Source organism: Halichoerus grypus, chromosome 10, assembly GCF_964656455.1.
Source record: "Halichoerus grypus chromosome 10, mHalGry1.hap1.1, whole genome shotgun sequence".
Lineage (NCBI taxonomy): Eukaryota > Metazoa > Chordata > Mammalia > Carnivora > Phocidae > Halichoerus > Halichoerus grypus.
The window spans coordinates 110,192,899-110,208,725 of record NC_135721.1 but is presented as its reverse complement, the minus strand read 5'-3'; the positions used below and the strand labels follow the sequence as shown (position 1 = coordinate 110,208,725).

The 15,827-nt window shown below is 41.9% G+C and overlaps 1 protein-coding gene across 4 annotated transcripts in view; it reads left to right on the top strand.

Moving 5' to 3' along the window:
* Positions 1-15,827, top strand: part of PTPRA (protein tyrosine phosphatase receptor type A) — a 156,793-nt gene that overhangs the window by 109,755 nt on the left and 31,211 nt on the right. For all 4 annotated transcript variants that reach the window (XM_036093243.2, XM_078057021.1, XM_078057020.1 and 1 more), the window contains 3 exons: positions 1,862-1,946; positions 3,159-3,232; positions 3,428-3,564. In XM_036093243.2, coding sequence (XP_035949136.1) covers positions 1,862-1,946; positions 3,159-3,232; positions 3,428-3,564 — 296 coding nt within the window. The remainder of the gene's footprint in view (positions 1-1,861; positions 1,947-3,158; positions 3,233-3,427; positions 3,565-15,827) is intronic.

Sequence of the window (15,827 nt, the reverse complement as noted above, 5' to 3'; positions counted from 1 at the left end):
TAAAAAAACAAAACAAAAAGCTCTCCATCCCACATCCCCCTCCAGTTGTGGTTCATTCTCTCTGCACCTCTATATGGTAGAAGTCCTCACCTCAAATAAAGAGTCAGTATCTCACTGTCTTCTCTTTCCATCTTTATTTCACTCCATTTATGCTTCCTCACCAACTACTCAACTGAGACCACTCTTAAAATAGTCACCAATAGCTGTTGTCTCGTCAAATCCAGTTTCACTTCTCTGTGAAACTCACCTACTTAATCTGTTGTAGTATCTGATTGAGTGGATTACTCCCTCCTTGAAAAACTCTTTTCTTGGCTATATTTATGACACCATATTCTGCTGGATTACTTCCCACCTCATGACTACTGCTTATGAGTCAGTTTAGCTAGCTGATCTTTTAAAAGAATGTAAATCCAGTGATATTTCTGCCCTGTTCAGAGCCCTCCAATCACATAGTGCTTCTCATCACATTCAAAATTAAATCCACACTGCTAACCATGGCCTATGAAACCCCAAGTCTTCCGGCTCCTGCCCACCTCTCCAGTCACATCCTGTACTAAAACTGGCCTTTGTGCTATTTCTTGAACCCGCCAAGCTGCTAAGGGGTGTTATGCTTGCTATTCCCTGTGCCTAGAAAGTTCCTTGCCCAGATCTTTGCATGATTTACATCTTCACATTATTTAGACCTCTGCTCAGTATAAGCACTTCTGACTTTCCCAAACTACTCTAAAATAACTCCCTCCAACCCATCAGTCTCTATCCCGTTACTCTTCTTTTCTTCATAGCACTTGTCCCTGTCTGAAATTGTATGTTTACTTGTTTCTGAACAGTGTGCCACTGCTTCCCCCAGAATGTAGGCTCACAAGTCTGCTTAATCACTTCTCTGTTCCCAGAGTCTGGAGCAGTGCCTGGCATACAGTTACTGGGCAAGAAGACAAGTCATTGAGGTGACAGTAATGAATGTAATCCAGACCATATGTGATAGGATTGACCTTTACATGGGAGGGACATGCCCTCCCTTTTAGCAGAACGGGAAACGGTGAAGATGGTTACAAACTCAGAGTGGTTGTGTGTGTTCATGGTGGAGATGTGGGCCTGGAGGAGGATGAGTCAGCACCTGGTCAGCTGCCATGAGAAAGGAGGCTAAGTATTGGGTGGCTAGGAAGCCAGGCCCTGTGGAATGAAGGGCGGAGTTGTTCTGTCTTCAAGCCAGATGTTGCTGTAGTTGGGCTCCTTCCTGGTACAAGGTGGGTGTTGAAAGTGGTAGAAAAGAGTACCCAGCATTTTTAGAGACATAGTGCTTAAGGATCTAATACTGTCTCCTTGCTTTAATCAGGAACAGTATTCTCTGTGCCAGGAAACCATTTGGGTTTACAATAGGAAAATTGTCCTTTTTCCTTCCTCTCCCATCTTCCTCTAGATGGAGCCCATTGAGCCTGGGACAGAGTACATTGTTAGCCCTGCACACCCAGCTTGCCATCAGGATTGATGTGTTCATGCTTTCAAATATTTGAGTATTTTTATGTGCTAAGCACTGTTTTAGGCTCTATAGCAATGAAGGAAATAAAGTCTCTGCCTTCAGAGGGTTTTTAATCTAATGCAGGGAGACAGAGTAAACAAATGTATAAGTCAGAGATGGGATGGGTGTATCATCCTAGGTGCTCACCCTACCTTTTCCCCTTCCACCCACACTGGCCCTGGGGTGGCAGTGGGAAATGTTCTCTCACTCACTCTATCCGTGCCCTGCCAGCTACAGAAGCATTGAATGAGCCCTTCTTCCTTATCTGGGTGTTTCCCCGAGCAGCTGACTTGAGCCCTCCATTGCACACAATGGTAATGACATGTTTGTTCTCTTCGGTTTCAGATGAGACGCCAATTATTGCAGTGATGGTGGCCCTGTCCTCTCTGCTAGTGATCGTGTTTATTATCATAGTTCTGTACATGTTAAGGTGAGCATGCTAAATGCTAAGGTGAAAATGCTAAAGCTTCTGCATTCTCTTGGATTCTGCTTCAGTACCCCAGGGTCTCATTAAGCCCACACAGTCCAGAAGATAGTAGGATAAGGACAATGAATAGAGGGGAATGGTTTATGATATTAAGATTAAAATTCTACATAGAAATGGTTTAAAAGCTCTACATAGTTTTCTTCAAGACCCAGACCCTCCCCTTTGCTTCCATCTGCCCAAATCCAGTTCCCCAATTCCAGTTTAACCTAAAGCCCAGGAAGGTAGTTTGAGGTTGAGGGAAAAGCTATATAGTCTGTGTTATTACTGATAGGTTATTTAAGACCCTCAGATCTAGCCTTACTGAAGCAACCCTCAACAGTACCCGATTAGAGATATGGTAAATAGAGACTTATTCTATTTCTAGTTGGCGGGGGGGAGGTGTTGGGGACAAACGTAGGATCTAGGATCCCTGAGCCTGGTGTGCTAAACTGAACCATGTGAATTACAGAGTTCCCCTTTCTGACTTTCTTCAGGGTCCTCTAGATATTATACTCAAACAGGGAGAAAAGGCAAGGAAGGGGGGGGAACCCAGGGAAGAGAAAAGGGAGGTGCATTTGTCCTCTTCCTGCTGAAGTTACTGCCCTGGCTAATTGGGATTAAATCCACCCTTATCTTTGGTTTAAGCTGCTCTCTGCTCCCTGTGTTCTTTTGCAGGGATAAAGAGAGGGGAACCTTACACACCCCTACAATTTGTGATGTGTCTCCACCGTTCTGCAGGAGACTTGTAGCCAGACCTGTGCCCACCCATCTGAAGCTCTGGGCTTCTCTCTGATTGCACTGGGGAAATACCAGGATTTTAGTTTGATAGGGATATTCTTATCTCCCCTCCACTGTATTCTACCTATTTAACCGTTCTCTACCTGGTGTGGTGGTCATCTCCAGTGAGTCCTGGACTTGGAGCCATACAAGCCAGAATATACTGTTATGGCACCTCAGTTGGATTCTAGTGTGCTGAGGATGAGCAGGAACATCCAGAGGCACTAGGTCACCATGAAATGGAGTTGGCTCAGCATGTGCAGGACCTGTCTGTAAAAGAACATGTTTATTTGGTAAAGGAGATTTAGGAAGCTGAATTGATATGTGGAAATATGAAGCCAGTGATTGGTCTCCCTTGACTCTGTGCTTACTTTTTCACTATGAACATTTTCTCATTAGGTTTAAGAAATACAAGCAAGCTGGGAGCCATTCCAATTCTTTCCGCTTATCCAATGGCCGCACTGAGGATGTGGGTAAGGCACCCCTCAATGACCTGGGGAACCTTCATGGAGAAGAAAACCAAGAAATTAGGGATTTCCCCATCCTAAAAGGGGTAGAGGGAAGACTTGAAGAAAGCAGTCCTAGTTCTTGGAGGCCTAGTGCATGAGGTAGAATCCCCAATTTGGTCTCCAGAGCACCTGACCAACCTCCCCCCTTGTATACTGCAGAACCCCAGAGCGTGCCACTTCTGGCCAGGTCCCCAAGCACCAACAGGAAGTATCCACCCCTGCCCGTGGACAAGCTGGAAGAGGAGATTAACCGGAGAATGGCTGATGACAATAAGCTCTTCAGAGAGGAATTCAACGTGAGTTCTTTGCTGAGGCTGGCGTGTCAGCAGGGAGGAAGGCAGACCAAAGGTCAGGCCTTTTGGGTCATGAGGTAGAAAACAGGTTTCTAACGGGTTAAGAGGTGAGAAATTTTCTACCAGGTTCATCTGACTCCTTTCCTATGTGATTATAGACAGGAAATGAAATAAGATTTGCCTTACCTCTCTCCTCTACCCATCCATCCATCCATCCATCCATCCATCCATTCATCATCGCATCTATTACTTTGTTTAATAAATACTTATCAAGCATCTAATGTGTGCTAGGTGCCAGGGATTTGCTGGGGAACAAAAACAGATCCAGTCCCTACACTCAGGGAACTTGCTGTCTAGTAGGAAAATCCCCATAAACAAGAACAAAAATAACTGTTTAAGTTCAGACAGCAATATAGGACATGAAGGACTGGTGCATAGTTGTAGGAGTCTATATTAAGAGGTGGCTTTTTGGAGTCTGAAACAGGGGTCCCAGAGTGTCTTAAGTAACAGACAATAGGAGTAAATCAGTATAGAAATGAGGACCATGGAAGACTACCAAGCATAGGCCTCATGTGGGGTAGATTTGTATTTTTTTTTTTTTAATAGCTCCCTTAAGGAAGCTGAACATGTTAGTGGATCTACCGGTTGGTGTGTCCAGCCCACCAGTTCTGATCCCAGTTCAGAACTTCCTCGAAGAAATTATGTTTTAATTGAGGCCTAATCATAGGCAAGGGCATTGGTAAAGGAGAGTGGGGAATGTTCCAAGCACTGGAAATAGCAAGGGCCAAACTACACTAGTGAGGGTGGGTAAGAGAAGGGCACATTCGGAAAATAAAGAAAGGCTATGTGTGGCTTAAGGGCAAAGGCTTGGGTAGGTGGCAAGAGAGGAAACTGTGGAAGAAGACTAGGCCAGACTGTAGATGTGGATTATCATAAGTGAAGTGAAAAGCCATGGACCAACCAGATTTATATTTTGGAAAAAATATCTCTGGCTGCTAAATAGAGAAGAACCCGTGGGGAGACCAGAGTAGATGCAGGGAGTACAGTTAGGGGCTGCAACAGTTTAAAAACAGAGGTGCTAATAAGTTGACATAAAGTGGTAATGATTAGAGAGAGGGGATGGACATAGAGGAACAGTTCCAGAGTTGGCTAATTCATCAACTTTGGGCATTATTAAACTCTCAGTTTCCTTTACATCTCCCACTCAGCCATGTGTCAACTTTGTCTCTTAGCCTAGCTCCCCTCTTGTTGCCAAAATGGCTTCCCCAGTTCTAAGTGCCACATGGAGGTATAACAAGGTCCAGTGGGAAAAGGATGACTGTTTCTTCCTGTGTGTCTCCCTTTATCAGCGAAGAAAACTTTCCCAAGAGCTTCTGAAAACTTGCCTTGTTGCATGCTCCTTCTTAACTCAGTCACAAGTAAGAGAAAAATAGGCTTACTGCAACTGACTCAGATCAATCCAGATCATTCCTGTGTCATGTAGGGGATAGGCAGTCAACCCCACAGAATGGGAGCCATAGTAGCAAGGAGGAAGGGAGGAATAGTTATTGGGTAGGTGAGTCACCCCTCATTTCAGTTCTGTCACTGAAGGGCTTAGGGGAGTGGAGAGTGATGTGGTCAGATTTGTACTCTGAGAGAATCACTAGCTACAAAGTGGAGAAGAGAATAGGAAGGAAGCAAGAGTTAAAGTAGGAGACCATTTACTAGGCAAGAGTTAATGGAATAACTTGGACTCATTTTTTGGCTTTTGGAAAAATGTCACTGTTTAATGCTCATTATTGATTGAGAACATTTACCTCATCCCCCAAGATAACACCCCAGCCTTAGCACCAGAGCTAGATCCCCAGTAGGCACTCTACTGTTTCATAATCTGTAGTGCCCACTGCTTTTGGCTAGTAGGGTATGTGACCCCATTGCCAAACTTCTTTTTCTGTGAAATGAGTTGTTTGGAGGAATATTGCCTGAGGTAAAGCATTCCAGTAAATCCCTGGATGGAGGTGGTATTCCTAGGGGCACGGTAGGCAAATTGAAACAAATACTGTGGTGAGATCCCATTGCCATGCTACCATGGCCACTATGTTCGTGGGCTCATTGGGCCAGCACTGGGGTAGTGAAGGAAAGGGCTCAGCAACATCTCCTGGGTTTTTAACAGTGAGTGCTGTCTGGTGAGCATACACATGGAGCATAAATATTTCCTGTCTTTCTTGTTCCAGTTACCCACCATCCAGGGATCGGCTTAGATCCTGACCTCCAGTGAGGTAGTGTGATACCTTACTTGAAGTTCTGTCTCCTGGAAGGATTTCTCTTTTATACTCATTCAGAGTCATCCCTTAAGTAGATTATCCCATAGCAGTCCACTTCTAGAGTGGGCCAGTTTATCTCACAGAGCCATTTGTGCACTAGGCTGGACTTTTTTCTTCTGTTAACTGTTGATATCATTGGGAATTCATGTGTCTGTTGAAGGAGTGGCTGTGTGGCAAGTGTTCTGTACACATCACTTCCATCTGGAGGTAGAATTCTTTTGGACATGTCCAAATTTGTGGCTTATGGAATCATGTGATACTTAGTTGATGGACAGCGAAGTCACTTGGATATCTAGTGACCCATGGTCAGGCATATAGTCTCTACCAGAGCCCAGTGCTAAGCTCGGAACATGATCTTGCTGCTAGGATCATGGTTTTGTCCCCAAATCCTAAAGTTTTTCATTATGATTTTCCTGCTCCAGCCTTAAGCACAGACACTTAGGGCCCCACAAGATCAACCAGAGCCTATTTCTCTGTGGCCTGGGTTAACTGGAGAGCCTTCTCTTTTCAGGTCACTTAATAAATGAGTCAGGACACCAGCATGTGGTATATGCTGTCTTCAAAATCCAAAATGGCTCAATAAGCATCAGGCCTTCCTAAGGGATGAGGGGGAATGGACAAGGAACAGCAACATGTCTTTTATGCTGGAGGGGATATCCTGACATGCCACAGGCCTTTGACTTTCAGAAAACTTGGCAGAAGTGGCAGACCACTGTATTTTTATGTCCAGCATGTACATCTAACGTACATAAATACCTGCTCTTCAAGTCCTGTCAGCTTGATGTCATCAGCATAGTTGTCAGGGTGATGTCGTGTGAAAATCCTGATGAACCAGATCACATCAGAGAGATGTCAAGATGGTTTATCACTGAGGCTGCTCCTGCCATGAGAATGGGAACTGCTTCATGTAGTCTTTGTGCGCCATAAAGGAAAAAAATATAGCTATTAATCAATAGCTATATTCCAGGTACCAGCGGTTATGTTAATCTGTAGGAAAGGAGAGTGCATCTGGAAAAGCACCTGCAAATCAGCAGTTCTACATGATTCATATATTATAATCCACTGACATCCTTAAACGCTGTCGGTCTCTTGTGCTAGTCTCTTTTGTAGCTTGCATGTGAGGAGGTGGTGATAGAAAGCATCAGAATAGCTAATACTAGTAATCACTGAGCACTCATTTCACACCATCACTAAACTCACACATATAAATGTACTGTCTCATTATCTTGCAACTTGTAATCTTCTGTAGCACTTAGGACCTCTGTAACTCACCAAGAGACTTAGGACCTCTGTAACTCAGCTTAGCCTTTTGGTAAAGAGATTACTGCTCCAGCTTGCATTTGCTCTTGCTATTTTAATGGTCCTTCTTATCCATTGGCTTAAGAGACCAGTCAGTGTGAGTATTCTGCCACTTGTAGATAGCTGTCCATCACCCAGCCTGCAAAGGCTCCATTCTAACTAGCATAAAATAGTGGCATTCTGGGTTCCCAGGAATTAGTTAGCTCAAGGCTGGAACTAGTAGATCCCCAAAGGTGTATTTTCCTTTACCCAGTGGAGTTACCATGATAAATGGGTGTAGATTCTTAAGAGAAGATGAAGAAGAAGTTCATGGTATATGAGTGTTGGTGTTATGTGAAGTTCTTCCTTACACATGCCTAACATTGAAGGGTTCCAGGTCATGAACTGACCCACGCTGGCAGTTGGATGCAAAGGGACCCTTTCTCTAGCTTGGCAGTGTAGTCAGGCCCCCTTAGTTCACCTGTGCTGGATGCCTCCCATTTCCATTGTTGGGAGCTTCACAATGACTTATCCACAACTAGAAATGTCTAAGCGCTGGTGACTATGGCCTCTGAGGCTCCTTCCATCCCAAGGAAGGATGAGAATCCCATTTTGAAGCTAGTCCCTTCCACGAGCATCTCACTCTGGTGAAGACAGTCACGAAAGCACTTCTGAAAGATTCCAGTGCTTTGCTCACATGTGTGCCCTCTCTGGCAAAGCACGCGTGGTGGATCCCATCAGGGGCACAGTGAAGGTGTCTGCAGGAAGGTTGAGCCTCTTGGAGCCCCGGTAGCACTGATAGCCCCCACTTTGTGCCAAGGGTTTTCTGGCTTTTCATGGTTACCTAGCTGAATTGAGCATTCAGTCCAGGTTTCACTGGCCAGCCTAGCCTGCCATTTTGTGGTCAGTATCTTGAGCTGTTACATTATGTGCCGAAGAGTTAACCATATCATAACTAGAAATTTGGCCTTATCCAAAAATGATGCTCTTCTCTCTGTGGTCTAAGATCTCCAAAATCTGTATCAATTAGTCCTACGATTTTTGATGATCCAACTCAAAGAATTCCTGCATTTTCCTCTTAAGTATTAGCCCTTTGCTTTTCTTTTTGTTTATGTATTTTAACCTCCACATTGTGTTGTGCTTGCATCCTGATTGTCCATGAGCGATGAGAGCTGAGTCGCGGGGCATTTGTCTTCCTCATGAAAGCAGGGTGCAGTAGAGAGCATACTAGGGAGTTTTAGCAGTTGGCTTTCTCCAACTCCTCTGTTTTAGCACCATCGTTGTCTCACTTAAGGCCCTGGCTTTCACATGAGCAGCCCAGGAAACATGGGAATCCCACTGGCATTAACATTCAGCAGCCAGCAAGATACTGAAATCTTAACCTTTGGTTCAGCAAAATACACAGCACAGTCAGAAAGGCCCTAGGTTTTGTGCTGTCTTTGGAGATAAACATTTGATGTTAGCTGGGCTTTTCCTTATTTCATTATCTGATATTGTCAGAATTACCCTACCCCTTGGTTTCAACATTCCATCATCTCCTTTTAATTTGGATTCCCCTACCTCTTTCCCACCAGTTCGAACATACCCCAGGTGATTGCAAGCAGTAACTGAAGAAACTGTTGTGCAGTTGTGAACTAGGAGTGGCTTGCTCTTTCCCATCCTGAAAACTGGTTGACAGTTCCTTTCCCTTCATCTGAACCCAGTAATCAGGTTCACATACCCACATTTCTCCCCTAAGTCTCCCAACCACAACACCTCTCTCATACGAAACTGCTAGGTCAGTTAAGATCTTTTATTTAAAAATAAGAGAAGTCAACTCAAGCAAATTAAGGAAAAAAAAAAAACAAACCCAAACCATCAATTGGGAAGACTCTGGGGAAGCTGACAGAATCAAAAGCTGAGGTAGACTACCAAACCTTGGGCAGAACAGGCCCTATCCTGGTGGCTCTGGGGCCCTCTCGGGAAGCCTCTGTTCTTTGTTGGTTTCACAGTCCTGAGAATCCGGTTTGGCGCAGTGTGGCTCAGGTGCAGCCATGCTGCATCCAGCCCTGGCAGGGAGGAGAACACCACCACTTAGGGCAAACACACCGACTGGTATCTATTATCAGAATAATATGCTTATAATCACGGGGTGAGGAAGGCCTGTTTAAGCAAAACACAAGATTCAGAAGGCACAATGGAATATATTGGAAGAAAATAAATACATTAAAATATTAATATTACTATGAAAAAGGACACCATAAAAAAGTGGCCAGCTGAGCACCTGGGGGGCTCAGTGGGTTAAGCATCTGCCTTCGGCTCAGGTCATGATCTCAGGGTCCTGGGATCAAGCCCCTCCTCGGGCTCCCTGCTCAGTGGGGAGTCCGCTTCTCCCTCTCCCTCTGCTCCCCCGACTTGTGCTCGCTTGCGTGCTCTCTCTCTCTCGAATAAATAAATAAAATCTTTAAAAAAAAAAAAAAAGTGGCCAACTCTGAGAAACTGTTTGCCACAGGTAGAAAGAGACTTGTTCATAATACATAGCTGCTACAGACCTGCGAGACAGTAAACATTGCAGTAGAAAAATTAGTAGTTCACAGGAAAAAAAACAAATGGTCTGTAAACCTATGAAAAGCTCTCAAGGAGCTGCAGATTAAAAGTAACCATTATTTTGGGCCTGTTAGATTTGAAAATTTAAGAAGATTGGTGTCAGGTGTGGGCAAAGATCTGGGGATACAGATATTCTTATGCACAAGTAGAGCAAGTTTAAATTGGTATAACATTGGAAGGATGACTTGGCAATATCAATCAAATTTCAGTGTTTACACTATCTGACCTAACTTCTGGGACTCTGAAAGAAAACCAAATATGTATTTGCACAAGGTTGTTCATTACAGCATTATTTATAATAGCAAAGAAAGTAAAATGAAAAGCCAATATCTATCAAATAGCAGATTGGCTAAATGATTTCTTGCATCTATTATGAAATTCTATACTATCATTAAAATATATGTCTTAACCTAGGTCTCTAAGTCATTGTTATGGGAGAAAAGACATTGCAGGGGACTATACCTGGTATAATCCCCCTTTTAAAAAAATACTTTTTTTTTTTTAAGATTTTATTTTTTTAAGTAATCTCTATACCTAACATGGGGCTCAAACATAACCCCAAGATCAAGAGTCGCATGCTCCACCAACTGAGCCAGCCAGGTGCCCCCAAAAGTACTTTTTAAAGTCTGGAAAAATACTGTGAGCTATGAGCAGTGGCTTTTTACAAGGGGGGTAAAAGACAGAAGAAACATGATAGGGAACTTTCACTTTTTACTGAATTACTTGACTTTTCTTTTACAATAAGCATATTCTTTTCATAACATTTTAAAAAGCAGTTTTTTAATATAGTAAGTGAAACTAATGGAGCTTAGCTTTAGCATAATATCCACTGTACTTTAATGAATACATAGGATATAGAATAAAGAGTTGATGTTCCCAGCTTGAGTTGTGCCAGGAGTCTTGTGATCAAGTCTCTGTGAAAAGGAATATCACTAAATGCGAAGTTGTTCTGGAGAAAAATTGGACCATGGGGGTGAACAGCTGAAGGAGTAATAAGCGTAAGACATGACAGCTGTATTCAGATATTTGACAGGCTAAAAGGAGAGTGTACAGCTTCTCTGTGAAGCCCCACCGTGGTTGAAATTTCCAGGCGATGGCCTTTATCCTAGAGTTATAAGCTGGATTTTTTTATTGACCAGCTTTTGTCTTAGAAACAGTAAATTTATCTAAAAAAAGCCACCTGTTGAGGTCCCTAAAGCATGTTCAAGGTTTAAAAAAAAAAAAGGTGGCAAAATTTAGTTAGTTCCTGAGAGAAAGGGGATAGGACAGAGAAGAGAGGGAAGAGTGGAGCCAGTGAGATGATCCAAATGTGTGCGTTGCAAGATGTGACACCCTCCCCGCTGCAAGTCTGCGTCCTTGTAGAGACAGCTTAATTCTTGGACTTCCAGGTGGAGAAGCATGTGTGTGTGATTTGAAAATTTAAGAAGAACTGTGTGGCATCAGAGTGAGGTGGAGGCCAAGTAGCCTCTACATTGACAAGTTGTCTCGAAATAAATGAATCAGAGCCGAAGGCCTATGGGAATCAGCAGGAACTGTGTCGGGGGCGTTGGAATTCAACAGTCCAGGGAATTGGGGGTTAAGGGTTTCCAAGGGACAGAGAAGGCTCCAGCTGACCTCTGGGTTTTCCACTAGTCAGGACAAGGGAAATAGAAAAGAAATGTGTAGCTGGCTTTTGTGTCCTTCTAAACAGAACTTTCCAAGATGTGATGAACTGCCTTAAAAGGGAGTATATTCCCCATCATGGCAGAGTGCTCGGGCATTGATGACTCCCAAGTTAGAGTGTTGGCAGGGGGATTTGGATTTAGAAAAGAATGAGACCCAGCACTGTACTGGAGATCTTAGGCAGCATAATGAGGCAGAAAAAGAAATGAAAGGTATTAAGGATTGAGGAGGAAGAAACAAAATATGCATTTTTTTCAGAGGAGACTATTGTCCTTGGAGAAATCCAAATATTCATCAGATATATTATTAGAATTAATAAGTTACTTTAGCAAGGTTGATAGATACAAAAACAAGATAAAAAGTTAATGCATTTCTATACATAAGCCATGATCAAAAAAATCTAATAATTTTTAAAAGATGCCATTTACAATAGCATCCAAAGTGTAGAGTACTTAGGAATAAATTTAACAAAATATTTGTAAAATCTTTGGAGAAAATTATAAAAATATTTGAAGACATTAAAGAAAAATCCTAAACTAGTAAAGAGTTAAGGTCAGTGGATTAGAAGGCTCAATATTGTAAAGATGTCAATTCTCCCCAAACTGATATATAGATTCAATGCAATTCCAATAAAAATCCCAACAGGTTTTTTGTGGAACTTGACAAGCTGATTCTAAAATATATATGGAGGAGAAAAAGATTCAAGAATAGCCAAGACATTCCTGAAGAAGAAGAACAAGGTGAGGAGACCTGCCTTACCAGATATAAAGAGTTATTATAAAATTAAGACAGTTCTGTATTGGCACTGGGATAGATGCATTGACCATTGGAACAAAATAGCCCCAAAGCTCTCGTGTGTGAGTGGAAACCCATTTATGGCAGAAAGGCTGTGCAGTTTGGTGGGGGAAAGGATGGTCTTCACAGTGAGTAGTGCTGGGATAGTTGGTAACCCTATGGGAAGAATGAAATTGAATTGTCTCATACCAAACAAAAAACTGGTCCCAGTTGGTGTAGATACTGAAATTTAAAAGACAAAACAATGAAACATAGAGACAATAGTGGAGGGAAATATGCTTATGATCTCACAGTAAAAAAGGATTTCTTAAGATTTAAAATGTTGATAAAGGGAAAGATCAATCAACTTGGCTACATTATAATGCAAAACTTCTGTCCATAAATAAATAAGAAAGGGCAGGCCACAAGCTTAGTAAAATATATTTGTAACGTTTGTACTGACAAAGGATGAATATCTAGAATATATAAAGAACTCCCACAGATTAATAAGAAAATAAACAATCCTGTTGAAAAATAGGGGAAACACTTGACTAGGTACTTCACAGAAGAGGGAACTCTTTTGACCAGTAAACTGTGGAAAGATGGTGAACTTCATTAATAATCAGAGAAATGTAAATTAAGCCTACATTTGATAAATTTAAAGTCTGACAGTAGCAAACGTTGGTGAAGATCCAGAACAACTGGAACACTTTATATTGCTGGTGGGAGTGTAAATTGGTACAATTATCTCGAAAAAACAGTTTGGCCTTATCTGGTAAGGGTAAAGATTCTCGTACTTGAAATGCTTGTACGTGTGCATGAGGAAACACAAATTAGTGTTTGAGGCAGGATTATTAACTGTAAACAACCCAAATATTCATCAGTAGTAGAATGGATAAATAAATGTTGGTATGGTCTCAAAACAGAGTGCTTCAGAGTAGTTGAAGTGAATGAACTTTGGCTACCTGGAACAGCCTGAGTGAATCTTCAGAATATAATGTTGGGCAAGAAAAAAAAGTCAGCATTTGATTATGATTCCACTTTATCAAAAAATAGACTGAACAAAAAATATATATATTGTTTGAGGATACAAAGTGCATGGTATACAGATAAAGCAAGGTGATGATAACACAAAATTCTAAGTTTACTTGTGGGAGGGAGAAAAAGAGGATATGAAGAGAAAGGGCCCAAACAGAACTTCTAAGTTAAGTTGTGCGATGGATACCCTTCTTTTTTATAAATGTAAAGATTGAAAAACAATTTTTTTAAAAACTTGACATTTTAAAAAAATGATTTCATACATAGCCTTATCCCCAGTAAAGGCTTAAGCAAGGGATGAAATGGTCTTTGATGCCACCTAGTGTTTCTAGAGATTTTAACGTCTGGTAGCCTGGGTCAGCTGCTTGTGCCTAGCTCTGTGAGCTAGGTATTTCAGAGTAGAAGCTAAAAGAATAGGGTTCACCTTGTTTTCATCCCTGCCACAGGCTCTTCAGTCTGACCCTTCGCATATAACACCAAGTTCTCTAGAGCAGGCCCTTTGTTTTCTCTTGCCAAACAATGGCTCCTGTTTCTTCCTGACTTTCCTTTTAGGGGTCTCAGCCTGGGTGGAGACCCTAGTTTTTCTTCATCATGACTATGGGGAGCTAGGAATGCTGATAGGACTATGAGGTGTGGTCATTGTCATAACTGACCCCTGAGGACTATTTTCAAGAGTCCTGCTGTCACTATTTCTTTTCTACATCATTTTAGACAAGGGTGTACAGGGAAAATAATGCCTCTGGCTTAGTTATGAAGGCATTAAAAACTTGTATCTCATCCTGCCCTGTATCAGGGCAGAAACCTACGGAAATCTACCGTGTCTGGAAGAAGGCAAACCAAAGGTGAATTGGGAAATTCCAGTCTTAAGGTCTCTGTTCTGTGCATAAGAGTCCAGCCCAGGAAACACTCTTTTCCCCTTTATGTATTGGCAGCATAGGGTCCAAAGAATTGCCTCTCTCAGTAAAATGACATACAGAACCAGCAGCATTTTAACTCTGAAAGGAGACTCTCGAGTAACTGAAGGCAGACGGAGTATGAGACCCTGACTCATGTTAGGGTCTTCCACTTTAATTTCTACTACCATTATCTTGCTGGTTCCCAGGAAGTGTATTTGCTCCCTTCTTAAAGCTTTTGCATCTGTCTGGAAAAACAAGTTGCTTTTAGGCTGGCATTTCTTTTATTTAATGATTTTTTTTTTATTATTATCAAAGTTAGACACCTGAGAGTCATCCTTTATTCCTGTCTCTTTCTCTCCCCAACTCTTCCCTTCATTCCATCTCTAACTGCAGAATGTATGTCAGTTGCATCTTTCCTTATACCATCATCCTTCCATGTTCCTATTTTTGCTTTCCCCCTGGTCCCTTTTCCACATAGCAGCCAGAGTGATTCTTTAACATGTAAACTGGATTGCAGTTGAAAAACCTTGAATGGTTTCCTCATGCACTTAAAATTCAAACTCCCCATTCAGGGACCTACATGGACTTGTGTGATCTAACCTTGCCAAACCCCTCTCATCCACTTCCTCTTGCCATCCCCACTACCCACATTGTCTATATAATACCCTCACTGACCTTTCAGTTAGCTCACACAGCCAGGCCTTCTCCTGCCTCTAGGTCATCATAGATGCTGGTCTCTGTGCCTCGAATACTATTTTTCACACTCCTCCTTCCTCCTAGAGACCTACCCTTAATCTAAATTTGGGTATTTCTTAGGCTTTCTGATACTTCTGTAATAGCATTCTGTTCTTTCATTGTATTTATCATGTTATGTAATTTATATGTTTTATTTGTTTAATGTTTTTCACAAGTTTGTATTGTCCTTGAGAACAAGAACTATGTATATGATTGATTCACCAGTATTTGCTCTGTATTTATCCTGGTACCTAATAGGTACCTAATCTATATCTTGAAAAAACAAATGAAAAGTAATACATGAACCATAATTTACTTAACTGTTCCCCTACTGCTGAATACTAAGGTTGTTTTCAGTTTTGGGTCATTCCAAACAACAATAAATAATGTGAACAAAGAGATTTTTATTTCTTTAGGCTAGATCCTCAGAAGTGGAGTTGCTAGGTCAAAGTATGGATGTTTTAAGGCTCATAAAACATATTTCCAAATCACTTGTCAGAAAGGTTGTCTAGGTTGGAATTTTGAACTATTTCCTTTTTTGCTTTCTTATTTTTGAATATATCAAACACATAAGAGGAAAGTGGTTCAAATAGTAAAGCTTAGCTTCCCAATCCTATAAAACTAATTTATTGAATACTTACTCTGTGCTAGACTTGAGATTATGGTATTTACTTCTTATGTGGCAGATATTATTAACCCAGTTCTACAGATGAGGAAATGTGGTCCTAGAAAGTTCAACAGATTTTCTCAAGTTCATACAGTCCAGACTGTCTCATGTCAAACCATTTACTTTTACCCCCACACTTCCCAGTGCTAGCTAATTTAAATTTGCTCCAAAACTACTGCAGGTTCAATGTCACCTCCCTCTAATCCTCTGCTTCCTAACTGCTGCATCCATGTATATGTTCTCCCACCCACCTGCCTGTCCTTGCTTCCTTGCCGCATGATACTAGAAGCTGGGCTGTCATTCCCTTCAGGTCCTTAGAGAGGGCCT